Genomic DNA, 14,657 nt, shown 5'->3' on the forward strand with positions numbered 1-14,657 from the left:
CAAGATCAACTCATTTTACTGTTGGGGGAGAGTGCCCATACAGACATGTATTGAATAAAAGCTCAATACATAGAAACAAAGACAAAGTAAAGAAGAAACCCGATGCCAGAAATGTTTTGTTAGCTGAGAGTCCACTGGCTGTGTCTGTTGTCTGTTTCGATGCAGCCAACTTCAAATGAAGAATAATCAATGCAGTAGAACATGACATTAAACTCAATGTGTGTGTGTGTGACAGGTTTCTGCAGGTTTCTGCATTACAGTGGTTAATCAATTCCTTATTCCTGAACCTAACCTCTCATTTGGAACAATGGTCCTTACTTGAGGAGAATCCTGATAGGTTGATGTTCGTCCTCCAGGAGTCACAAGGAACAACCAGGGTTGACATTGTCCTGTCAGGGCTGAGGGACGTCCTAAAATGTACACAGGAAGGGATATTTATAACTTTATGATTACCTCCATTTTAAAGGGATTGTTCATTCAAATCACAAATGACATGTTTGTTTCCTTACCTTATATCAGTCTAATGTTCTAGTCCAGGACAGAGGGCAATCCACTCTTTGGGTTTCATTAACTTTTCTGAAATGGACACCTGTTAAGAATAAAATCGTGACGTATCATGGTGAACAATTTAAATCTAATGAAAAACATGAGCTGGCGCACACCCAGAAATTTTATGTAGAGGTGCTGACTAACAGTGAATAAACTAGAAAAATCTACAGTGCCTCGCGAAAGTATTCACCCTCCTTGGCATTTTTCATATTTTGTTGCCTTACAACCTGGAATTAAAATAGATTTTGGGGGGTTTGTACCATTTGATTTACACAACATGCCTACCACTTTGATGAATATTTTTTATTGTGAAACAAACAAGAAATGAAACAAAAAAACAGAAAACTTGAGTGGGCATCTAGCCACTGGGATTTTGGGCCATTCTTCAAGGCAAACTGCTCCAGCTCCTTCAAGCTGGATGGGTTATTGCTGGTGTACAGCAATCTTTAAGTCATACCACAGATCCTCAATTGGATTGAGGTCTGGGCTTTGACTAGGCCATTCCAAGACATTTAATGTTTCCCCTTAAACCACTCAAGTGTTGCTTTAGCAGTATGCTTAGGGTCATTGTCCTGCTGGAAGGTGAACCTCCGTCCCAGTCTCAAATCTCTGGAAGACAAACGGGTTTCTCTCAAGAATTTCCCTGGATTTAGCGCCCTCCATCATTCCTTCAATTGTGAAATGTTTCCCAGGCCCTGCTGATTAAAAACATCCCCACAGCATGATGCTGCCACCACCATGCTTCACATTGGGGATTGTGTTCTCGGGATGACGAGAGGTGTTGGGTTTGTACCAGACATAGATTTTCCTTGATGGCCAAAAAGCTTAGTTTTAGTCTCATCTGACCAGAGGACCTTCTTCCATATGTTTGGGGAGTCGACCACATGCCTTTTGGTGAACACCAAATGTGTTTGCAAATGTTTTTCTTTAAGCAATGGCGTTTTAATGGCCATTCTTCCATAAAGCCCAGCTCTGTGGAGTGTACGGCTTAAAGTGGTCTTATGGACAGATACTCCAATCTCCGCTGTGGAGCTTTGCAGCTCCTTCAGGGTCTTTGGTCTCTTTGTTGCCTCTCTGGTTAATGCCCTCCTTGCCTGGTCCATGAGTTTTGGTGGGTGGCCCTCTCTTGGCAGGTTTGTTGTGGTGCCATATTCTTTCAATTTTTTAATAATGGATTTAACGGTGCTCCGTGGGATGTTAAAAGTTTCTGATATTTTTTTTTTAACCCAACCCTGATCTGTACTTCTCCACAACTTTGTCCCTGACCTGTTTGGCACGCTCCTTGGTCTTCATGGTGTCACTTGCTTGGTGGTGCCTCTTACTTAGTGGTGTTGCAGACTCAGAACAGGTGTATATATACTGAGATCATGTGACAGATCATGTGCCACTTAGATTGCACACAGGTGGACTTTATTTATCTAATTATGTGACTTCTGAAGGTAATTGGTTGCACCAGATCTTATTTAATTGGTTGCACCAGATCCTAGCATAGGGGGTGAATACATATGCACACACCACTTTTCCATTTGTAATATTTTAGAATTTTTTTAAACAAGCCATTTTTTTTCATTTCACTTCACCAATTTGGACTATTTTGTGTATGTCCATTGCATGAAATCCAAATAAAAATAAATTTAAATTACAGGTTGTAATGCAACAAAATAGGATAAACGCCAAGCGGGGTGAATACTTTTGCAAGGCACTGTAATGGGTAAATCACCAACGTTTCGGCGTCACTGTGCCTTCTTCAGGGTGACAATTTACATCTAACACAGAAAATGTCTGTGGGAAAATGTCTGTCTGTCACTTACAGCTTTGAATCAAATCAGTGCTCTAACGTTGTAACCTCATCTAGCATTTGACCCCTAGTGTAGCTAGCAACCGACACTCATTTAGTTTAATGTGTCAGAAGTCATTATCAGATCGTGTATCTCTCCATCATGATCATTTTCCCACGTAGCATTGGGGGTGGCTGATCTCTATAGAAACTGTTGGAACGATGTTCAAGATGGCTTTCAGTTAGGTAAGATGATACAAAGAGCAAAGCACTGCGTGACTGACATTAAAAACAAAATGTGTCTCTGTGCTGTTCATCTGTCTTCCCAAGAACTAATGGTACGTAAGCCTTGTCTGAGCCGGAATGGACCGCAGGGCAGGAGCCTGTCTCCTGTTTCTGTAGCATTAGGCAGCTTGGACAAGACACTAATAATAACACAGGTGAAAAACCCTGTCAATAAACCGATTCGACTGCTAAAAGATTGGAAGTAATTTAGGCAGAGCGTGTTGTGAATCACTGATTGTATGACTCACTCTTAACTCTCATTGAACCTGATTCTGAATTAAAAGGTCTCCAAAAGGGTTCATATTTAATTTGACAGTTAGCAGTTACATTCACCTCAATGAACTGTACATGTTTTGTCTGGGTTAGAAATCCTATGACAATAAACAACCTCTTATTTTCCTGGAACTTTCCAGCTGGGATGCAGCTATGCAGCAGAGTCCAACTTCAACAAGCTCATCAAATATGAAATGTAGGAAGAAAAGTGGGCTGTGCATTATTCAAGAGGGCCACCACATGCCGTCTCCAATTTCACTTCTATTTCACTTGTCCTCTCCATTTTCACTGCTTGTTTACCAATTCCATTCAGGTCTATACTCTTAGAAAAGAGGGTTCCAAAATGGCTATTTGGCTGTCTCCATAGGAGAACCCTTTTTGGTTCCAGGTAGAACCCTTTTGGGTCCCATGTAGAACCCTATGTGAAAAGTGTTTTACATTAAATCGAGAAGGGAACCAAAAAGGATTCTTCAAAGGTCTCTCCTATGGGGAGAAACGAATGACCATTTTAGGTTCTAGATAGCCGACACTCTCAGGAAGAAAGGTGCTGAAACATAAACGGTATAGTAAAGTCAAATGTAATTGGATAATTGTATTCCTTTTCAGTAAAATAAATAAACAGGTACCACAGCTGTTCTGTAACCCAGCAGTGAAGGGCTCCGTCTCAATCATCTCTCCTTCCTCACAAGTGTGCACATGTTCACTACTTCCCAACAAATCTAAAAGCATTGGATTAGCGGAGACATGGGTGAGCATGAGTTTCCACCATATTTCATATACCACCAGTCATTTCCTTTCAAGCCAGCGAAGGGTAGATAACAAGTGCAGCTTTAGGAGTAAGAAGAGATAATTGGGACTTTGCCATGCAACTGTTACTTTAAATGTCCACCTGCTTCTTTCACAGACTGCAAAGTTGAAAAAGTAACTGACGAACATCAATAATGTTGTACATCTCCATTGACATGCAGCAGACATCCCCATTCAGTCACTCTCATCCTTTTTAATGACTTTTCTCTGTTTCTCCGTACGTGCCGAGTCTAGGCTTACAATAAGAATAAAAACGAATGCAATTTGATTTAATGAGCATAATTACTTATGTGAAAGGTGTAAGTTAATAGAATTTCTCGAGGAGATAATGTAAAAGAGGAGAGCTGACATTTTAGTGTCCTCTTAGCAGCATGGAGGATATGACCGGAATGATTAACTGTAATTTAGCAGGAGTGATCTCAGACTTTTATCAATCTGAATTATCACGCAACTGAAGGCAAAATACAACTTCTCTGATAGAAAATGCCTGTGTGGCATCGATATTACTCAAACATTTATTCTGGTGTCCAAAAAAGGGAGTGCAAATAGTATAATTTTAGTTATAAAGTCAGTCTCGTTAAAAACTGAGTTGTGTAAGTGAGTTCGTCATGACTTGAGGGTTGGGTTTTTGATTTCGACAATGCTCACTTGATTACTAGCATAGGATACACAGTTGCGATCTATCCAGTCTTACGCAGAACACACAGACAGTGAGATAAACCCACCCAACACAGCAGCGGAACAGTTTTTTACATAAGACAACATACCACACATTGTTTAACTTGAGAAATAGTGCACCAAACACCTTAGCTACTGTACATATACAACTACAACCTCCTCAGCAAAAACTTCAAAAGTAATTACAGATTTCTTGTGTTATCTTAAATTCATTCTGACTACTTTGAGGAAGTGACACTGGCTTTGTTCCTATGGTGTCTCATGGGGGACACACATCAATAACTGCCACATCAAACCACAACCCCAAAGACTGAAATCAAATGTTTCTTAATGAGCAAGAGAGAAACATGCGGAGTCGGTACATTCAATCCAATGATGTTTCCTGTATAATCCCTGAATTGCTGATGCTATATATTAGCCAATGAGAGGCTTTGAAACCACCAGCCATATTAGAACTCGATAAGCAGTCCTCTATAAGAATTAATGGAATTCTACAGTATTTCAATTAAATGTCTCAAGAACAAAATGACATGTATTTAAGTATTGTTTTGTTGTAGTGGGGACATTTAAAAAAAAAAATGTTTAGCTCCCATAATGTAATTCAAACGCATGCATTAAAGCTTCTGTAATAGAATAAACGTGTCAAAAACATATGTAGACATTAATAAATGCATTTTTATAGATTCCAAAATATTTTTTTTAGATGGTGGCAGAGTGCCAAGATGGAGGCACGGTGGCTTCAAATAGGCCATGGGATTCTCTAGAAACAGGCACTTCGATACTGCTACGACCGGAAGTTACTTTGCGTAGCAGATTAGGAAAACATTTTCCCTGACTCTAACCCTTTTCCTAACCTTAACCTAATTCTCCTTGCCTGCTACAAAAAAAACACTTCTGGTCATAGCTGTATGGAAGTCGCATGTTTTTAAAGGGATACTACAACATTTTTCAACGTCATATTCATCTCCAGCACCACCCCAACATCAACATATGTTAAAATGGCATGTTTCTAGGATTTGTAGTAAACAAGATAGAGGAAGATAAGTGTTTCCAATGACATCATCGGTGTGCATCATGTAATTTTGACCAGTTGTGAGAAGGCATGGCCTACTAATTGCCTACTAATTGTTTGATGATGTCATTGGAAACATATCTTTATTAGTACAAACAATAGAAACGCGCCATTTTCACATATGTTGATGTTGAAGTGGTGCTGGAGATGACGAATATGACATCATAAGGGCCTTAGTCCATAAATGTAGATAGACATCGCCTCATTGTATCTGTCCCATTATGGCGTCTGTGAGAGCATGGGCAGCGCCATTGAGGCCCCTCCATTTTGAAGTATTCAATTTTCTTCTTCTAGTACCTCTGAGTTTGCAAACAAACTGAAAGGGTGCACACTGTCACCTAGAGTGTGTTGTTTGAACAGTTATAAAGCTAAGGTTAGTGATTCCCTGCCATCTACAGATTCACTGCCATCTACAGATTCACTGCCATCTACAGATTCCCTGCCATCTACAGATTCACTGCCATCTACAGATTCACTGCCATCTACAGATTCACTGCCATCTACAGATTCCCTGCCATCTACAGATTCACTGCCATCTACAGATTCACTGCCATCTACAGATTCCCTGCCATCTACAGATTCACTGCCATCTACAGATTCACTGCCATCTACAGATTCCCTGCCAATCTACAGATTCACTGCCATCTACAGATTCACTGCCATCTACAGATTCACTGCCATCTACAGATTCACTGCCATCTACAGATTCCCTGCCATCTACAGATTCACTGCCATCTACAGATTCCCTGCCATCTACAGATTCACTGCCATCTACAGATTCACTGGCATCTACAGATTCACTGCCATCTACAGATTCACTGCCATCTACAGATTCACTGCCATCTACAGATTCCCTGCCATCTACAGATTCACTGCCATCTACAGATTCACTGCCATCTACAGATTCACTGCCATCAACAGATTCACTGCCATCAACAGATTCACTGCCATCAACAGATTCACTGCCATCTACAGATTCACTGCCATCAACAGATTCACTGCCATCTACAGATTCACTGCCATCTACAGATTCACTGCCATCTACAGATTCACTGCCATCTACATATTCACTGCCATCGACAGATTCACTGCCATCTACAGATTCACTGCCATCAACAGATTAATTGCCATCTACAGATTCACTGCCATCTACTGATTCACTGCCATCTACAGATTCACTGCCATCTACAGATTCACTGCCATCCTCAATGGCGCTGCCCATACTACAACAGGCTTTTGAGTCCTATATCAATCTCTGTGGTCTGGGCCTACTGCTTGCCTCCATTTCTTCCCAAACAAATTGACTAATTGTTTGTTACAAAGTACAAACCTGTACAGTATATATTTTGTTATCCCTAGTCCTAATTGTAAACGACCTAAACTGTTGTTATGGAAGATTTGACACTGTCGATTTTGAAGACGAATGTAAACAAATATGTGAGAGCATCCCCAAATCCTCTCCTGTCCAGATAACAGAGAACGAGGTGGCCTCATGCTTGTCAAATTTTTAGCCACACAAAGCACCAGGCCCAGAGGGACTACAAGGCAAAGTACTGAAGTTCTGCTCCGACCAGCTCAAGGGAGTCTTCACATGACTGTTCACCTCCTGCTGAGCACCTATACATTGCCAAACTCCTGGAAGGTGTCGCCCATAAGAAGCAGTGTTGTAAAGAACTTAAGTAAAAAATACTTTAAAGTACTATTTAAGTAGTTTTTTGGGTATCTGAAATTTACTTTACTATTTACATCAGATTTGGACAGCTATTGTAAACAGACCAACAACCTTCAAGAATGGTGTTGGTCAAGTGCCCCCCACATCAATGTAGAAAAGACAAAGGATCTGATCACCAATTGAAACAACTTACCAGTGTCCCAATCATGCTCTCTGAACGACCAACTAGTGGAGGTGATTGAGTGTTTCAAATACCTAGGGACACAAATTGCTAACAACCTGCGTTTTACAGAGAATTCAGACTGTATATTTTTTTTAAAGCAAGCCAGTACCTGTTTTTAATTAGGAAAATGAAGGGGTTTGGGGTCAGCCAGGATGTTCTGGAGAGGGTGTACAGCAGCTTGGTGGAGAGCATCCTCAAGTTCAATATGACAGTCTGGTATGGTAATCTGAGCGTGAGGAGCAAAACCAAACTGACAAGAATAGTAAACACAGCCAGCAGAGTAATTGGTCGACCACAGGCACATTTGAGCAGTCTGTTCCACAGGACAAACAAAAAGAAGGCACTGGTTGTCGTTGGCGACTACTCCCACCCTTTACGCCCTCAGGTTGAGAAGCTTCAGAATGCCCATGGCCAAGAATAATGTGTTCAAACATGAATTTGTTCCTTGTGCTGTTGGACTACTAAATGCCAAGTAAATTGTATCTGTATATGTACTGATCTATCTAGTGCAGTTGGGACAGTGATCGGTTGTGAGTGAATGTATGTAATGTCCTCTGTGTTGTTAGTGTTTGCAACATGATGGACTGACTGGTTTAAATGTGTCTGATGTGAGAATGTCTGTGTATGTGATCCTTTTAATGGAAGGTGATTCCAAAGAAACATGTCCATCCTGGATGGACAATACATTTTCATTCAATTCTATTCTATGTGCATCTTATTACAACTATGTTATCCCTAGTCCTAATTCAAACATGTATATCTCATTAACTAAGTTATCCCTAGTCCTAATTCAAACATATATATCTCATTAACTAAGTTATCCCTAGTCCTAATTCAAACATATATATCTCATTAACTAAGTTATCCCTAGTCCTAATTCAAACATGTATATCTCATTAACTATGTTATCCCTAGTCCTAATTCAAACATGTATATCTCATTAACTATGTTATCCCTAGTCCTAATTCAAACATGTATATCTCATTAACTATGTTATCCCTAGTGCTAATTCAAACATGTATATATTATTAACTAAGTTTTCCCTAGTCCTAATTCAAACATGTATATCTCATTAACTATGTTATCCCTAGTCCTAATTCAAACATGTATATCTCATTAACTATGTTATCCCTAGTCCTAATTCAAACATGTATATCTCATTAACTATGTTATCCCTAGTCCTAATTCAAACATGTATATCTCATTAACTAAGTTATCGCTAGTCCTAATTCAAACATGTAAATCTCATTAACTATGTTATCCCTAGTCCTAATTCAAACATGTATATCTCATTAACTATGTTATCCCTAGTCCTAATTCAAACATGTATATCTCATTAACTAAGTTATCCCTAGTCCTAATTCAAACATGTATATCTCATTAACTAAGTTATCCCTAGTCCTAATTCAAACATGTATATCTCATTAACTAAGTTATCCCTAGTCCTAATTCAAACATGTATATCTCATTAACTAAGTTATCCCTAGTCCTAATTCAAACATGTATATATTATTAACTAAGTTATCCCTAGTCCTAATTCAAACATGTATATCTCATTAACTAAGTTATCCCTAGTCCTAATTCAAACATGTATATCTCATTAACTAAGTTATCCATAGTCCTAATTCAAACATGTATATCTCATTAACTATGTTATCCCTAGTCCTAATTCAAACATGTATATATTATTAACTAAGTTATCCCTAGTCCTAATTCAAACATGTATATAGTATTAACTATGTTACTCCTAGTCCTAATTCAAACATGAATCATAATGTTTATGGCATCATAAGGAAGGAAAATGATGTGGATATATTGAAGCAACATCTCAAGACACCAGCCAGGAAGTTAAAGCTTGGTCGCAAATGGGTCTTCTAAATGGACAATGTTCCCAAACGTACTTCCAAAGTTGTGGCAAAATGTCTTAAGGACAAAGTCAAGGTATTGGAGTGACCATCACAAAGCCCTGACCTCAATCCCATAGAACATTTGTGGGCAGAACTGAAAAAGCATGTGCGAGCAAGGAGGCCAACAAACCTGATTCAGTTACACCAGCTCTGTCAGGAGGAAAGGGCCAAAATTCACCCAATTTATTGTGGGAAGCTAGTAGAAGGCTACCCGAAACGTTTGACCCAAGTTAAACAATTTAAAGGCAATGCTACCAAATACTAATTGAGTGTATGTAAACTTCTGACCCACTGGGCATGTGATGAAAGAAATAAAAGCTGAAATAAATCATTCTCTCTAGTATTATTCTGACATTTCACATTCTTAAAATAAAGTGGTGATCCTAACTGACCTAAAACAGGGAGTTTTTACTAGGATTAAATGCCAGGAATTGTGAAAAACTGAGTTTAAATGTTTTTGGCTAAGGTGTATGTAAACTTCCGACATCAACTGTATATCATTAACTATGTTATGCCCAGTCCTAATTCAAACATGTATATCTCATTAACTAAGTTATCCCTAGTCCTAATTCAAACATGTATATCTCATTAACTAAGTTATCCCTAGTCCTAATTCAAACATGTATATCTCATTAACTAAGTTATCCCTAGTCCTAATTCAAACATGTATATCTCATTAACTATGTTTTCCCTAGTCCTAATTCAAACATGTATATCTCATTAACTAAGTTATCCCTAGTCCTAATTCAAACATGTTTTCCCTAGTCCTAATTCAAACATGTATATCTCATTAACTAAGTTATCCCTAGTCCTAATTCAAACATGTATATCTCATTAACTAAGTTATCCCTAGTCCTAATTCAAACATGTATATCTCATTAACTAAGTTATCCCTAGTCCTAATTCAAACATTGTGTATTATAACATGTAAAACAACAGACGATAGAGTCTGTTAATCATGTAGCAACTTTAGAAATATTTTGCTATGTTTAAATGACAACCTTTTCTACTCGTGCACCGGTAAATTCATGGCTTTACCCACAGGTTTCACACCTTTTCTTATTTGCAGTCTAAATAAATACCACTTATTTTTGCACCTGATCTACTGGCTTGGGCTCCACACCAACTAAATATTTTTTATTTAACCTTTATTTATAGGCAAGTCAGTTAACACATTCTTATTTACAATGACGGCCTACACCGTCCAAACCCGGACGACGCTGGGCCAATTGTGCGCCGCCCTATGAGACTCCCAATCACGGCCGATTGTGATACAGCCCGGATTTGAAATAGGGTGTCTGTAGTGACCTCTCTAGCACTGAGATGCAGTGCCTTAGACCGCTGCACCACTTGGGAGCCCGAGGCTACTGGGTTCACTATCTTATCAGACTCTAAATGACCAGATCATTCATTACCAGAGTGGAAATTCAAATGTAGCTACACTGGAGCTTTGGACTAAACCAATTTAACACCCAATAGAAGTTTCTAATATTTAGTAATGGAATATCGGTGATTAAGAGGTCAGGATTTAAATGGGTGTCACTCAGCTAAAACTTGACAGATAAACTCTCTCGCCAAGACAGATACATTTCCTTGATCATTTTCAGTCCCAAATGAATGCTACGTTCCAGCCTAGAACGCAGGGACACCATGAAGGGCAAGACATCCTTCAATAACATGAACATTCTAATCTGAAATGACTGGAGGGTCTCATTAAATTACCATGGTTTACGTCCCAATTGGCAGTGCACTAGCCTGTACTTTTGCCCCACAGCCCTGGTCAAAGGTACTGCGTTTATTGGGAATAGGGTGACATTTGGGATGGGCACCACAAAACTGCAACACTCATTGCACTCATGCTTTGCAAAATAGATAAGTGTTGTTTTTTTGCCTGTCTGAGCTTGGGAGGAAACATCCAAAAGACTGATTCAACAACCTCATTTAAAGAAGGCCAACTCAACAGTAGGTCTACTCTACCACATGATCATTGTAGTGTATCTGATATCTATCTGTCTGATGTGGTCTGTCTCTCTGTTTGGTAACTTTGTATCCACTGCATCGCCCCTTCCGTGATGTCAATAGAAGCACATGGTCCGTGTTTGTTGCAGGAAGTGAAGATGGCGGACCAGTCGTTGCTATCTGAGTCTGCTCTCGGGTGGTCTATATTCGCCCTTGTATTTTTGGTAAGCACACTTAAGTCGCTGCAGAATCTCGAAATATTACCCTGTGTATGTACTGGATGACTTTCCTTTGGCCACAGTTCTCTTTGTCACGCTCAGTTCGCTACAGCTTTACGTAGCTAGCAATCTAGCTAGCTAACGTTAGCTAGTTTGACAGCTGTCATGGCTTAGTTAGCTAACGTTGTAGCTAACTCAGTTAGAGTTTAACTAACCTGCCTCTAATAGCCTCGCTAATACCCTATCAATAGCTCACTGTTGTAGCTAATTCATTTGTTTACAGTGTTATAGTGAATCATTGTGGTTGTCATGGTCGTATCTATCAGTTTTACCAAGCAATGCTAGCTAGTTTACAGTAGTTTGCATGACGTTAGCTAGTTGCTAACACATTGGATCAAGTTAAATGTCAAAGTTTAACTTGAAGTAGACTTCTCCTGCCTTATTTGTAAAGAAGAACTAACTACATGCTAACTACATAACTAACAACATGCATTATCAATTGTTAGTTAGCTAACTAGTTACCCTACACAATGTCACATGACTGCAGACAGCTACATTTACAGAGGCGCTGCTGAGCCTGCCTGCTTCAGTAATTTCCGTTTTCATATCAATCAGGAAGGCTTTGTACCTAGCTAGTGATTATAATAGCCAATATAGCTTAGATACATTTGTTTTTGCTTTCTTTTAGCTAACAAGCTGAAACACCAGATTGGTCTCTCAATTGCTCCCCCTCTCTATTTATTATGCAACGCAATCCTCTCAATGGGTCTTAGTTTAGATGCAAAGCTTGTGTCATTACCTGGCAAAACACGTAGGCGTGGGCTAGTGTTAATTGATCCGGTCTCTGGATGGCATCCCTTCAGGATTTGAGCAGCCAATGGGCTTTAGCAGTGTCCTCACAGTTTAAGACTAGGCACTGTGTGTGCCTGGAATACAACCTTGTGATTCTGGAGCTCCAGCACCATGTGTGTCCCAAATAACACCCTGTTCCCCATGTGTGTGTGTGTCCCAAATTACACTATGTTCCCTATGCGTGTGTCCCAAATTACACCAGGTTCCCTATGTGTCTGTGTGTCCCAAATAACACCCTGTTCTATATGTAGTGCATTATTTTTGACTAGGGCCCATCGTGCACTGCGTTTGACCAGACCCCAATGGGGAATAGGGTGCCATTTGGGATGCAAGCCTGTGACTGTGCTGCTCTTTCTAGCGAGTTGACAAGCCATCATCACACAACAACCCCATCTCTGTTGTCCCTTTTTAATTTTACATTGAAAAGGATTGGATGATCAAATCCCATCTATCAGTGGATGGGTCTTCATTGAAATGAAAAAGAGCTTTATTAGTGCAATCTGGCCTTAATGGCCATGTACTCTTAAAATCTCCACCCAGCACAGCCAGAAGAGGACTGGCCACACCTCAGAGCCTGGTTCCTCTCTATGTTTCTTCCTAGGTTCCTGCCTTTCTAGGGAGGTTTTCCTAGCCACCGTGCCTCTACATTTGCATTGCTTGCTGTTTGGGGTTTTAGGCTGGGTTTCTGTACAGCACTTTGTGACATCTGCTAATGTAAAACGGGATTTATAAATGGATTTGATTTAATAATGGCCTGCGTGAATAGGGTTGATGCGAGTGGCAATTAAAACAAGTTTTCAACAACACTTTTGCAAAGTAATTCATTTGTAGTGGTGAGATTTAATTCGTGAATATTGTAAATCGAAAACATCTGAGACTCACTGTTGGCTGCATTGGTGTCAGAAGTGGGATATCATAATGAGCCTACTTAGCTAAGAGTCATTACAATAACAATGAACTGTAAACACTCAGATGTTCTGACAGCTGACGCGGCCCAATAACTTTAGGATATTTTACGTGATAACTCTAACCATTGTTTTTCCATCCACAGGTGATCCTGTCCTTCTGTTGGGTCTACATCAGGAAGTACCAGAGCCGCCAAGAGAGTGAGGTCATCTCAACCATCACTGCAATATGCGCATTGGCCATTGCACTGATAACCTCTGCACTTCTTCCAGTGGATATATTCCTAGTGTCTTACATGAAGCACCCCAACGGTACTTACAAGGTACGTATTCAGCTGCTTCATAAGGCCTGAGACTTAGGCCTATATCATTTAAGACCATTTGAGTTCAATGATATAGCAGCTTATAATAGTAGCTCATGTTGTTGTCCATTTGAAACATAACAAGCCATTAGACCTACTCCTGGGCTAAAAAGCATGCTTGATGGATAATCTTTAGTCTGGGAAACCAGTCCATAGTTTTCAACTCAATGTCAGAGACCAAGGAATATGTCTGCAAAGAGGTGATATTTGACGATTTACGCTAGTCAAATATCCTTGATGATTCAAGCATGACATGCTTGTGAACGATACTAGCCTGGGAGACGGTCTGTTTCTGCTCTCCTGACAACTCCTAATGGAACTGTCATGCCAAACATGTTTAGCTTGACAATGGAGTCGGCAAAAGCATGAACAGATCAGGGGTCTACTCTACCTTAAAGATGATGGTAATGATTGTAATAACTGACTACCAGGGGTCTACTCTACCTTAAAGATGATGGTAATGACTGTAATAACTGACTACCAGGGGTCTACTCTACCTTAAAGATGATGGTAATGACTGTAATAACTGACTACCAGGGGTCTACTCTACCTTAAATAGATAATGTTAATAACTGACAGTACCAGTGGTCTACTCTACCTCAAAGAGATAATGGTAATGACTGTAATAACTGACTACCAGGGGTCTACTCTACCTTAAATAGATTATGTTAATAACTGACAGTACCAGTGGTCTACTCTACCTTAAATAGATTATGTTAATAACTGACTAGCAGTGGTCTACTCTACCTTAAATAGATTATGTTAATAACTGAGAGTACCAGTGGTCTACTCTACCTTAAATAGATTATGTTAATAACTGACTAGCAGTGGTCTACTCTACCTTAAATAGATTATGTTAATAACTGACTAGCAGTGGTCTACTCTACCTTAAATAGATTATGTTAATAACTGACTAGCAGTGGTCTACTCTACCTTAAATAGATGATGTTAATAACTGACTAGCAGTGGTCTACTCTACCTTAAATAGGTTATGTTAATAACTGACAGTACCAGTGGTCTACTCTACCTTAAATAGATTATGTTAATAACTGACAGTACCAGTGGTCTACTCTACCTTAAATAGATTATGTTAATAACTGACTAGCAGTGGTCTACTC

At 39.5% G+C, this 14,657-nt stretch overlaps 1 protein-coding gene and 1 long non-coding RNA gene across 4 annotated transcripts in view; one reads left to right on the forward strand and one right to left on the reverse strand.

Moving 5' to 3' along the window:
• Window positions 1-306: 306 nt before the first annotated feature.
• On the reverse strand, window positions 307-1,865 carry LOC118964521. The gene is made up of 3 exons (XR_005051584.1): window positions 1,816-1,865; window positions 510-589; window positions 307-410 (listed from the first exon to the last, which is right to left on the reverse strand). It is a non-coding gene; the product is annotated as an uncharacterized LOC118964521 (long non-coding RNA).
• A 9,443-nt stretch (window positions 1,866-11,308) lies between these two features.
• LOC110514631 (lysosomal cobalamin transport escort protein LMBD1) overlaps window positions 11,309-14,657 on the forward strand; it is a 221,406-nt gene continuing 218,057 nt past the window's right edge. For all 3 annotated transcript variants that reach the window (XM_036987666.1, XM_036987670.1, XM_036987674.1), the window contains exons 1-2: window positions 11,309-11,426; window positions 13,324-13,500. In XM_036987666.1, the coding sequence (XP_036843561.1) occupies window positions 11,316-11,426; window positions 13,324-13,500 (288 nt within the window). In that variant the 5' untranslated portion in view covers window positions 11,309-11,315. The remainder of the gene's footprint in view (window positions 11,427-13,323; window positions 13,501-14,657) is intronic.

Source organism: Oncorhynchus mykiss, chromosome 1, assembly GCF_013265735.2.
Source record: "Oncorhynchus mykiss isolate Arlee chromosome 1, USDA_OmykA_1.1, whole genome shotgun sequence".
Classification (NCBI taxonomy): Eukaryota; Metazoa; Chordata; class Actinopteri; order Salmoniformes; family Salmonidae; genus Oncorhynchus; species Oncorhynchus mykiss.